This window comes from Carcharodon carcharias, chromosome 10, assembly GCF_017639515.1.
Source record: "Carcharodon carcharias isolate sCarCar2 chromosome 10, sCarCar2.pri, whole genome shotgun sequence".
Lineage (NCBI taxonomy): Eukaryota > Metazoa > Chordata > Chondrichthyes > Lamniformes > Lamnidae > Carcharodon > Carcharodon carcharias.
The window spans coordinates 40,015,289-40,028,147 of NC_054476.1; the positions used below are offsets into that span (position 1 = coordinate 40,015,289).

At 38.5% G+C, this 12,859-nt stretch overlaps 1 protein-coding gene across 2 annotated transcripts in view; it reads right to left on the bottom strand.

The window, feature by feature from the left end:
* Nucleotides 1-1,470: 1,470 nt before the first annotated feature.
* LOC121283316 overlaps nt 1,471-12,859 on the bottom strand; it is a 34,903-nt gene continuing 23,514 nt past the window's right edge. Inside the window, exons 7-11 of one of the 2 annotated variants that reach the window (XM_041197764.1) lie at nt 11,733-12,044; nt 10,291-10,617; nt 6,705-7,022; nt 5,583-5,880; nt 1,471-2,937 (exon numbers count right to left, since the gene is read on the bottom strand). In XM_041197764.1, coding sequence (XP_041053698.1) covers nt 2,892-2,937; nt 5,583-5,880; nt 6,705-7,022; nt 10,291-10,617; nt 11,733-12,044 — 1,301 coding nt within the window. In that variant the 3' untranslated portion in view covers nt 1,471-2,891. Of the gene's footprint in view, nt 2,938-5,572; nt 5,881-6,704; nt 7,023-10,290; nt 10,618-11,732; nt 12,045-12,859 lie in introns of both variants that reach the window. The other variant, XM_041197765.1, reaches the window with a different exon arrangement.

Below are 12,859 nucleotides of genomic sequence, written 5' to 3' on the forward strand. Positions count from 1 at the left end.
CCACACTCTGTCAAATGCTGCCTTGATGTCAAGGGCAGTCACTCACCTCTGGAGTTGTTCTTTTTTCCATGTTTGAACCAAACCTGTAATGAGGTCAGGAGCCGAGTGGGCCTGGCAGAACCCAAACTTAGCGTCAGTGAGCAGGTTATTACTAAGCAAGTGCCGCTTGATAGCATAGTTGAAGGCCCTTTCCATAACTTTACTAATGATCGAGAGTAGACTGGATTTGTCCTGCTTTTTGTAGATGGGGCACACCTGGGCAATTTTCCACATGGCTGGATAGATGCCAGTGTTGTAGCTGTACTGGAACAGCTTGGCTAGGGGCGCGGCAAGTTCTGGAGCACAATTCTTCAGTACTATTTGCGGAATATTGTCAGGGGCCATAGCCTCCAGTGTCTTCAGCCAGTTCTGGCATCTGTGATGCTTGGGAGCTCCGGAGGAGGCCAAGATGGAGCCTCCTCCTCCAACGAGTCCAACATCAGTCACAACTGGATGTGACAAGACTGCAGGGCTTAGCTCTGTCCATTGCATGCTGCTTACACTGTTTGGTACATGCCTGGTGTGTTGTAACTTCACCAGGTTGACACCTTATTTTTAGGTATGCCTGTGCTGCTCCTGGCATGCCCTCCTGCACTCTTCACTGAACCAGGGTTGATCCCCTGGCTTGATGGTAATGATAGAGTGGGGTATGTCCCAGGCCAGGGGTTTACAGATTGTGGTTGAGCTGGCCCACAGAGCCTCGAATGCGCAGTCTTGAGTTGCTAGATCTGTTCAAAATCTCTCTCATTTAACACAGTGGTAGTGCCACACAGCACGATGGACGGTATCCTCAATGTGGAGATGGAACTTCGTCTCCACAAAGGCTGTGCAGTGGTCACTCCTACTGATGCTGTCTTAAATTGGCTGTGAACATAGTTCTTAGCACACTGAGGATTATTTAGCAAATGTTGTTTAATCGCAGAATCTAGTGTCGGGAACTGTGGTTTGAGTTTTGCAAGGACGGACTGGTTGGGTACGGTCTTTAGCTTGCTCGTTGCAAACAGCGGCTGGGACATGTTGTTTGATACAATCAGCCAGTGTTTGGGACGTACAGCCTACACACCTAGTATCACACTGGCACTGCACTTCATACACCACATTACTCATTTGTGTGATAGGCAGAATGTCTTTATGGCTTGAAGGCAGCATCCTGTTAGTGGTGAATACCACTCATGTTGCTACTGCATAGTAGCAGCGTGAAACAGCTAGCTTCACCTATTGCTCAACTTTTTGAGACACCTCGTCCTTCCAGGGTAATCCAAGGTTGACTGGGTCCTTTTCAGTACAAACTTTTCAATATAAAGCATCATAATAATAAAATAGTAAAGATAAAGAGGTTTCCTCATACTTTGAATACAATTGTATATAAAATGCCATTTCTTCGGCTGTCTAAAAATGTACCTACCAATAATTAAACAATTGTTTCAATGATCTATTCAAACATTGTTATTTATTGTTAACGTGATAAAAAATGAATTACTTTCATTTCAGAAAATAAAATTCTTTGGCCGTTAAAAAAATAATGGCGATTCTAGGAAACCTTAGTCAAGAAGGGAAAATCATGGATCTAGGTTGATTAAAAATGCCTGCATGTTTTCAACAGTTCAGTAGTGCTCAGGAGCACTTTCAAAGCAGTTTTATGGTTAATTTAGTTCAGATCCTCTTGGCCATAAATCAGAATAGAACAACTTGGCTATCTCACATCACAGTCATTATTCAGGGCATATATCACATACCTTGATCTGCCTGAATGGCCCATTTGTGTTGTGACATTCTATAATGTGGTCGATTTACAGAGCGCGCCTTCCAAACAGACTGGAGTCTCCAGCTCTGATGTCTATCCACCCTGCTGCTGGGAGGCTGCCATGGTGTTACAGATGGCCTCTTGACACGATGGGGTGGGGAAAGTGATCTTAATTAAACCCTCAAAGGGCTAACTCATTATCAACCAATGTTGGGCCGACATGCAGGAGTAATCGCCTCTTCCAAAATCGCTGGGAGTTGGGAAATGCCAGCATGCCTCTCAGGCACATGCCTTGCCTGCTTCCAGTCTTGACAACTCAATCAAACAAAAACTCAGCCCCTCTATGGCCAAACCTTTCACAATTTTAAATGCCTTTATTGGGTCACCCCTCAGACTTCTCTTTCCAGGAGATAAGAGACCCAGCCTATACACCCTTCCCTCAATAAAAGTAGGCAACTTAAGAATGCAAGTTGCATTTGGTGCCGGAACTATTGAATGCAAGTAAGGCAAACAAAGGCGCTGAACATTTCAGAGTCTGGATAACAGAGGTTTCTGAAACGGCTGTTTAACATTACCATTCTCAGTCCTGAAGCAATTTGCGTTCTCGAGTTGCAAGCATTAATTCCATAACAAAAAATGTTCCAGGATTAAATACATTCATGGAAATTTCTGGGTTTATCTGCTTAAGAAGAAATAACCGACCAAGTCACACCTCCTTAAAAAGTTGTGGGTTATGCTAGTGAGGCCACATTTAACATCAATTCCTATTTTGGTCAGCTTGCCAGGCCACTTCAGAAGGCACTAAATGCACCAAAGCAATACTAGGTGATTAGAGAGACCAAAGATCTTCTGAGACCTGAAGTTGTTAGTATGTTACTAGAAATAAGTCATCTAGTGTGGGATTACAGTCCCTCAAAGTCCAGCAGCCTCTACGGTCATGTTTCTTCTGGTGCGAGACACAAGTTATTAGCTTTGTTAAATTCAATTCCATAGTTTGCATTGTGACATTTACAGAATCTCTGTTGAACTGGGTTTCATGGGTGTGCTAAGGTACTTTAATAAAAGAGGATATTCTTAATATGCACACCTCAATGCAAATCCAAGCAGTTCATTTCACTACAGTGTCTTTCTCTTGTTTATGTAGGATAGAGAATCTGGAAAAATAAAATTGATTTGGGTTAGTATTTTGCATAGATATAAAACACATTGGAGTAACTTTTCAACTTTCACGAATAGTAAAAAAAAAAGGATTCAATATTGCAATAATCAAACTGCAAAAATATATGAAATTTTTGGAGGCAAGAGATTGTCCACAAAATTAATCCAGAAGTTTGGATTATAATGAAGTAATGATATGTCAGATATTAGAAACCATTTATTTTCTTGTTCCACATTCCCTTATCAACTGTTTAGCTTTGTTGGAGTTATATCCAAATCCAAAGTAGCATATAAACTATAATTTGTAAATGTTCAAAAATTTAAAACATTTAAGAAAACAAAATCATTGTATTCATGTTCCTATTGTGTTTACCAAACCCCATTAGTTCCTGATGGTACGCTGCTTCAGCTGTAATAACTGCAGCAATAGCAGTCATATAAATGGAGTTAGAATATACATCAGCCATAATCTTATTAAATTGCAGATGGGCTCAAGGGGTTGAATGGTCTGCTCTTGTTCCAATCAGTACAGCTAAGAAAAAGTTTTAAATCCACATTCTGGAGATAGAATTCTTTCCCTGGTTCAAATTCATTTTTTACAAGGATTTGAAAATTAAGTTACCACCATCAGTACAGTTTTCTTCATTCTCTGTACCCAAGTTCAACACCAGGTGCCAAAATATTAGTCCAGACAGAGACTTTGTAAGTTTGAATTAGAGGAAAACATATTTGCAATCTTTCTCATCTAGTTATCTATTTAATAGCAGGAAGGGGACATAAATCACAAGTACAGAGTGCCAGTAAGCCATCACAATGTTACAGAAAAACAGAAACACTTAGGGAGCAGCTCAATGTGCCTTTTTCATACCTGAAGAAAATCAAAAATACCAATTTATGATACTGTGTTGTTAATTTACAAGAGGGGATTGTCAGGATAATGGGCCAATTTATAGATATATGTAGAATAAATGAATTAAGAACTGGAACATATTTTAGAATAATGAATAAATACAATGCTTAAGTTTGAAAGGAAAAAAACTTACCCTTAGCTAACCAACTGCTGTAGTTCACCTTTTATACAATTTTTTTTTAGGGAATGGTGCCGGAGAGGGGGGAGGAAATACATTCATACAAGGAGTTCTTATTTGGGTCAACAAAATTAGGTTTTGTATTTCATCCAATGTGTAAAACTTCTTGGCATTGGTCATTTCTCATGTAATGTCTTAGGGAATCAAAACTGATTTAAAGAAAAAAAATGTACATTTATATAGTGCTTTTCATTACCACCGGATGTTCCAAAGCACTTTACAGCCAATTAAGTACATTTGAAGTGCAGTTAGGGTTGTAATGTAGAAGACATGGCAGCTAATTTGCGTGAATTCAAACAAACAGTGACATCATAATGACCAGATTGTCTGTTTCTCAGTGATGCTGATGGAGGGATAAATATTGGCCAAGGCACCGGGGATAATTCCCTTGCTCTTCTTCGAAATAGTGCCATGGAATCTTTTATGTCCACCTGAGAGCAGGGGTGTGGCCTTGATTTAGAGTCACATCCAAAAGACAGCAGCACTGACAGTGTAGCAACCCCTCAATAGGATGAATCTAAATTATTGTACTCAAGTCCTGCAGTGGGACTCAAACCCACAACCTTCTGACTCAGTTGAGAGACTGCTACCAACTAACCCATGACTGACAAAAGATTGGATGAAGAGACAAGCATTAGTTACTAAAGAATAGAAAATGCATTGCAAGAGTTGGTGGTCGAGCAGCTGCAATATATGGATTTATGTGTGACATGCTATGTCCTGGAGTGTTCCAAAAATGCTGTTGCACTAAGTAAAATTGCTCGACAAGAGCCCACTGAAGAGACCAAGCTTTCAGTGTATTCTTATTTACAAAATAAAACCATGCCTCAAAAGTGAGGATTTGTACGTCAGTAAAATAAAACTGGTTTAACTGAACTGTTGATATCAAATCACATTCTCATAAGATTATGACAACTTAGCAACTCAATTTGAAAACATTCATGGATCAGTTTTCACTGTTACAGTGAATGCATAGTTTACGACAAAATGGTATCACTGACACCATTCTTTTTTAAGGCTTTTTTTAAATCCTCAGATTATGAGTTTCCTAAAGAAAGTTAGTGCTATATTATTTGAGTTGAGCTTCAGAAGAATGCCAACGCAGCCCAGTGATGATTCTCCCTCAAAACTGCTTTATTTCTTATGAGAAACAACTGGTTTTCCCACTGCTGGCCAATATCAGCATCTTAGTGGAGGTGGACTAGAACAAAATTTTCCATAAAGTATGGGCTGTACCATAATTCTATCCTCAAACTGCAACTTTTATGCATTTAATGTCATGACGCACAAATAAAAAAGCTGCTATATCTGTTAATTATATTACACTTTGTAATAGAGGACCTTTTTTGATTGGATGAAGACCACAGTGACAAAAGTTTTAGTTTAAAAGCACTAAATAAACATAAGAATGTCTTAACGAGCTTCTAAGGTAAAGAGAGTGCTGCCCTCCACCTCCATTAGTTGGATTTATCATGATCAATTGTTCAAAAATGGCTCATATTAAAAGCAAATTATTAAAGTGCACTGAAATTGCAGAACATACCTAAACTCACAGAATATACATCTTCTCTATAATATCATTGGTTTTTGCGTGCCAAACTTCACAAGTGTACTCTGCTGTGCCTTCATTTGCGACAATAGGCAAATTTGTCACTGTTGAGTAAAGTCCTTTGCAATCAATTTTGGGTGTTTCGACGCTTTGTTTATCCTTGTATTCTGTCCATCCCTTGCTCCAAATAACATGTACATCCATTGGACAAAAATGCTCAACATTGCAAGTAAGAATTGCTTTTTCACCCTTTTTGGGGTGAGCAGGGCTACACTTGATTTCTGATACTTTGGGAGGCACAGCTGTGAAAAAATGCAGAAACAAAATGTAATTCTCAAAAATATCACTACAATCAGACTCTTGAAAAAAACTTATTTTAATGGTTTCAAGGGTTCAAAAGCTTTCTCAGTGACTGCTCAAGTTGAATATTTTAAGTTCCAAAAAGTGGTGTATTATGTTTACAATCTACTTGGACAAACAAATGATGCTATTAGGGATATCCTGCCCCTCCTTAGGCTGCGCTGGTACAGACTTCGTCAATGGAATCGAATTCTAATGGAAGCTAATTGCCCACTATTCTCACTTTAAAAATTGATTAAAAAGTTGACTCGCTCAATCAGGAGTAACTGAGTTTTTAACAGCCCTGAAAAATTTATTTTGACAAGTGTGGAGTCTCATTCCCTCCCTCAGAAGAAATACAAAAGTTTAAAAATATTATCATGTTTTTCTGTTTTGCACATTTTATGTATTTCCATTAATCCCATTCTTTATTTTGCTTCCTGTACACTTTTAATGTGAACTATTTTTCCTTTTGATTTTACTTCCTGGTTTGCTATGTGTGTGTCAGTGAGGATTCTTCAATCTGATTAGTTGGATAGTCTCCGTGTTATTTGGCCTGCTCACACATTCCCTGCAAATTTCAAACGATGCTGGAAGAAAGGAAATCTCCACTGACAAACCCACTAAAAGTTTGAGAGAAATATATGCAAGGTGAACAGCAAAAACTGTTCCTTTGTCATTTAGCAAAACAAGGCGATTATCTTCAATGGTGTATCATATGTATATTTTAACATCAATTATCAATACTAGCTTTTCAAAACATATATAAAGCAGAAGATACACTCACCTTTGAGAGGCAGTTGAATAAGTCTTTTGAATACAGGTCTATCAGTTTTTGAATTGTCTTTGTACTGAAAGCGTAACTCTCTTTCAAAGTCTTCTGCAGTCACTGTAAAATTCAGACAACTGTTTATCGTGTAAGTGTTTTCATTGGTAAGCATGGGCTCTGAATTTGTGATTCCATGTTTAATGTGCTCAGATGCTTTATACCATTCAACTGTAATATTTTTATGAGAAATTCCACACACTGAAGTCGACACAGATAAATTCTTGCCATACAAAGGGTTCTCTGGCTCCATTCTGAACTCTGAAAATTTGGGTAATCCTATAAACATATAGAAAATAATATATTTAATTGATACAAAAAGCCAAACTAAGCCACATCCTATCTGCCAAGACGAATTTTTAATTCAATTTTTTGGATATGAGTTTTGCTGACAAGGCTGCCATTTGTTACTCACCTCAAGGTGTTGTCAGGTAGGGAATTTCAGGAATTTGGCCCAGCTGTAATGAAGGATTGGCATGATAATGAAGGATAACTGACTTGGACGGAAGATTAGTGGCAATGGTATTCCATGCACCTGCTGCCCTCCTCCTTCTAGCTGGTGAAAATCATAGGTTTGGGAGGTTCAGCTCAAGAAGTCTTGGCAACTTGTTGCACTAAAATGTGTACCTAGTACATATTGCAGCCACTGCACACCAGAGGTAGAATGAGTGGATACTTATGCTGGACAGGGTATCAATCAGCCTATCTTATTTTAGTTGGAGTTGAGATTCTTCAGTGTGCTGCAGTGCACTCAAAGAAATACATAGACATTATTCAATCACACTCCAGACTTGTGCCTTGAAGAGGATCTGAGGAGTCAGGTGAGCCACTCACCACAGAACGTCCAGCCTCTGACCTACTCTAGTGGCTGAGACATTTATGTGACTGGTCCAACAGAATTTCTGGCCATTAGTGACTCCAGGATATTGATGGTGGGGACTCAATGATGATGATGCCGCCATTGAATATCAAGAGGATGTGGTTAGATTTTCCTTCATTAATATTGAAATGGGTGGATTGTCTGATGAGAAAAAGCTGGACAGGCTAGGCTTGAATCTGCTGGAGGTGCTTGACAGGGTGGATGTGGAAAGGGGAATCTAGAGCTAGGGGCCACAGTTTAAAAATGAGGGGTCACCCATTTAAGGCAGAGACGAGGAAAAATTGCCCCTCTCAGACTGTTGAGAGACTTTGGAATTCTCTTCCTCAAAAGGTGATGTGATTGAGGCAGAGCCTTTGTATATCTTTAAGGCAGAGGTAGATAGATTCTTGACAAACGAGGGGGTGAAAGGTTATTGGAGGTAAGCAAGAACGTGAGGTTGAGGTTAAGGTTAAAATTAGATCAGCCATGATCTTATTGAATGGCGGAGCAGGCTCAAGGGGCTGAGTAGCCTACACCTACACTTCGTATGTTTGTATGATCATACTGTTATGAAGGTATGTTATATAAAATATTAATCTATAATGCTGATGAGCTGGACATACATTACTTTATAATGCAATCAGCTAGACATGGATTGAATTTTTTTGAAAAGGATACTATTTTTGATACGAAACCAAATACAGCTGCTATGATATAGCATTAATGAAAGACACAAGCTGCCTCCAGAGACACAGACTCTACGGAGTTCTCAGAGGGGTCACATGATCTAACTTTTGGGTAAAAATTTTTTATTGGATTTAGGATGGTCAGAGAGACTGCCACAGCGCCAATAGCCTTAGCCTGGTTGACTCTTAAATGCCCTCTGAAATGGCCTAGCAAGCCACTCAGTTGTAACAAACCGCTACAGTAACAAAAAAGGAATGAAACTGGATAGACCACCCAGCATTGACCTAGGCACTGGAAATGACAAAGGCAATCTCAACCCTGTCAACCCTGCAAAGTCTTCCTTACTAACATCTGGGAACTAATGCCGAAATTGGGAGAGGCCGCCTCACAGACTAGTCAAGCAACAGCCTGACATAGTCACCCTCATGGAATCCTACCTTAGAGATAACGTCCCAGACACCACCATCACCATCCTGGGTATGCCCTGTGCACCATCTACAAGGCACAAGTCAGGAGCATGATGGAATACTCCCCACTTGCCTGAATGAGTGCAGCTCCCACAACACTCAAGAAGTTTGACACTGTCCAGGACAAAGCAGCCTACTTGATTGGCAACACATCCACAAACATTCACTGCCTCCACCACTGATGCACAGTAGCAGCAGTGCGTACCATCTACAAGATGCACTACAGGAATTCACCAAGGTTCCTTCAACGGCACCTTCTAATCCCACGATCACTACCATCTAGAAGGACAAGGGCAGCAGATAGGGAACATAGACAAGGGAACATCACCATCTGCAAGTTCCCCTCCAAGTCACCTCACCATCCTGACTTGAAAATATATTGCCATTCCTTCACTGTCGCTGGGTCAAAACCATGGAACTCCTTTCCTAACAGCACTGAGGGTGTACCTACACCACCTGGACTGCAGCAGTTCAGGAAGGCAGCTCACCAGCACCTTCTCAAGGGCAACGAGGGATGGGCAATAAATGCTGGCCCTGCCAACAAAGGGCACACGTCATGAATGAATAAAAAAAACTTTCTTCTGAAACCACTCTCATCAAAGCTAAGTTGTTTGTGATTTGAAAAACCCATCAGAAGGCCTCATTGCTGCAAGCTAAGAGGTCTTAAAGGAGAATTCCAAATCAACCAGCCATGATTACAGGTGGCTGCTCCACTGTGGAAAGGAACCCTTCAGTTGTAAACAATCCTCTGGACCATCCACAAACAATTTTGATTTAAACTTTACTTGTTACTTGGCCAAGTTATTTTCTTTAGATCCGATACTCTACAGAGTTTTATCTCTTTTTGTACACACTTGGGAGGGATTGTGTGTGTGTTGTTTTTGCATTGGTGTGTAGTTGAACATATTTGTACATTTTAAACTTTTGTTAATTTCTGCATCTTTACCTGAGCGAATTTTAACAATAAAACTAACTTTTTACTTGTTTATTTAAGGGACCAGGCTGGCTTATTTCTTGCACTGTGCTATACACAGTTAAATATATATCGAATGGCAACATCATCTTCCTTTTAAATTCAAACTCGTTATAACCAACTCAGGAGTGGGATAAAGCGAGGAGTCAGTTCACCCCTGCTAATCTGGTCGGAACAACATTCAAAAGTTAAACATATCAATATGCAGTAAGCAGACCTTTCATTGCTGTACACATTTTCCTCAGCCTCCACAGGTCAAGATGAAGCAGAAAATGGTACAAACGTTGACAAATTGTACAATTTGGATAGTTTTCAATAATGTCAAATAAGCAGCAAATGCCCATGGTAAATTGAGCTATCCTTATTCAGAACAAAGAAAATGGAAAGAAATATATAATTGCACAATTAAGATTTTTTAGCATTTCAAATACATTTCTATTAACCTTTCACAGAGCAAGCACAAGTCCTGCAATCAATTCAGGACAGCCTTTTTATGATGGTCTTTGAAAAGTTGTCAATATAACTCACTTCATCTTCTTCAAACAGAAAATTTTAACTCACCTTTAAGAAGTAGCTCGTAACATTGCTTAAAAGGTTTTGTTGAAGATTTTGAATGACAAATTTCAATTCTATACTCAGCTTGATGATCATCAGTACTTGGAGTCAAGGTTATTGTAGCAATTTTGCTGTGCAGACCATTTTCACACAATGATCTTTCCATAATTCTTCCCTGTTTTCCATCATTGTTCATTCTCACATCATTTCTGAACCATTCAATTTGAATATTCTCTGGATAAAAGTCACTTATTCTACAGGTTAAAGTCAATTCTTTCTCTAGTTCAGGGGTGGCAGGATCGCAGGTAATTTCAGATACTTTAGGGAAAGATACTGAATTAAAAAGAAAAACATTAATAAAAGCTGAAGTACATCTTTCCAATTTTTGTTACCAATAGAAGTAGCAAAAATTGTGTAACAAACTATTTTAAATTTACTAAGGTTTGTACTTGGAAAGCAGCAGACATTCCTACAGCTCTACAGATGCAAACATGTCTTAGTATTTTAGATTAATGTTATTCGCCATGCTAGTTTATCATTACAAAACTCCATTGAAGTAGTTACTCAGTCCTACTTTCCAACTAACAATTACATTTTAGGAGAAAATGCAGATCAGGAAAATTGTAGCTTCAACTGAGAGTATAGGTTGAACTATCGTAAGATTGTCACGAGGATTTGGCACATTATCTGCATTTGCAAGCTTTTCAAAAACAGTAATTGTGTTTTATATAATTTCAAACACTGGGAATGTAGACAATGCAATCATTTTACTGCTGATACATTTCAATCCATCATTCCATGGCAAAAAAAAATGCCTTCCGGTAATAATACTTCATATAGAACTTAATATTTGGTCAAGCATTATTTCCTGAACCCAGTTCATATTTTTGAGAAATAAGGCATTTTAATGTCCCATGCCATTTCACCAATACCAGATCTACTTTTAATATGCCTAGTAACAATGTAACCCAATTTTGTCCCTTTTCCCCTGCATTATTTTTAAGTATAGCATTTCAATGTTTAAAATTTATAAAAATGTGGTCTGGGAAGCATAATGTCCCATCAATGCATGACTAACATTAAAATTTAATTTCATTTTGATGACAGGGAGTTGATTTTACCATAGAGTAATATGGCCACCAGCATAACTTGTGTCTCAGCTGAAATCCCCTCTGAAAAACTGCTTTTAGTAGTGAAGTTCTCTTACAAACCTATTTGGAATACTATGAGGTTCACCAAACCATTCTGTACCATTAGACCGCTTTCAAATTCCTGTAATACTATTTTGCACACAGACAACTAAATTAAAGCATCCTGCTGAAAGGTGGGCAATGACATCATTAATTTCACGGAATAGATTTTTATGAAATTAGAATGCAATATATTTATAAATAAAAAATCCCAATTTTTATATTGCAGAAATGCTTTTAAAATAAGAATAAACATACCTAAATTTTCAGGAATATATTCTGCAAACCTTGGATACATAAGACTCTCATGTTGAACCTGGCATTTATATTTACTCTGTAGATCTGATACCATTGGAGTAATTGTGCATGAACTGGTAAGTTCATATAACTCATTTTTGGAATTTTGAACTATTTCAGGTGTCTCTGCATCCATAATGATGTCTTCATTTTTCAACCATTGAACAGTAATATTTTTAGGATAAAATGAATGCACTTTGCAGGTCAGAATCAATTCTTTTCCAATTACAGGGTTCACTGGTTCACTGAATATGGCATTAACAGAAGGATAAGCTGTAAAATAAAGAACAGTAGAACATTAGTACATATATACATTTACATACATATCTCTTTCATATTTGTGATAAACTCTCTCATCTTCAATAATGACCAGAACACCACCTTTCTACTTTACAGTCAAATAATAGGATCTTTAACATCTGCCTCAAGAGGAAAATAGGGCCTCAATTTAACATCCTATTCAAAGGATGATGCCCCAGCAGTGCAGCACTCATTCTTTACCGTACTGAAGAGTCAGCCTAGAATGTGGTTTGAATATACAACATTCAACTACCAACTATGCCAAAATTTTGGAACAGGAAATGGTAAATTTGGATAAAATATGTAACAGTGTCAGCATGCATAGAAAAAGGATTCAAACGTGATGACTGTTACAAGTATCTTTAGGCGATTCACAATCTGGGATCCACCTGTTGTGGGGGTGCCGGGGGGTGGGGGGGTGGGGGGTGATGTGGGGAAGGAGACAATTAGTTATAAATCACAATAGAAAAGGAAAGAAAAAGGTTCCCAAGATGCTTTACGGCCAATTACTGTAATGTAGGAAACACAGCAACCAATTTGTGCACAGCAAATTTGCACAAGTATCAATGCGATAATGACCTGAGTGTGTTTTTTGTGATGTCAGTAGAATAAATTACAACAACATGAAAAAGAAGAGATGGCATATTGGAATTAAAAGTAGAAGACGCTAGAAATAAACAGCAGCATCTGTAAAAGGACAAGTTATTATTTTAAGTATGGACTCAAGATGAAGGGAGCAGGTACTGCAATAGTGCCATTTTTCCACTAACTGTGTGCCAGGAACATTT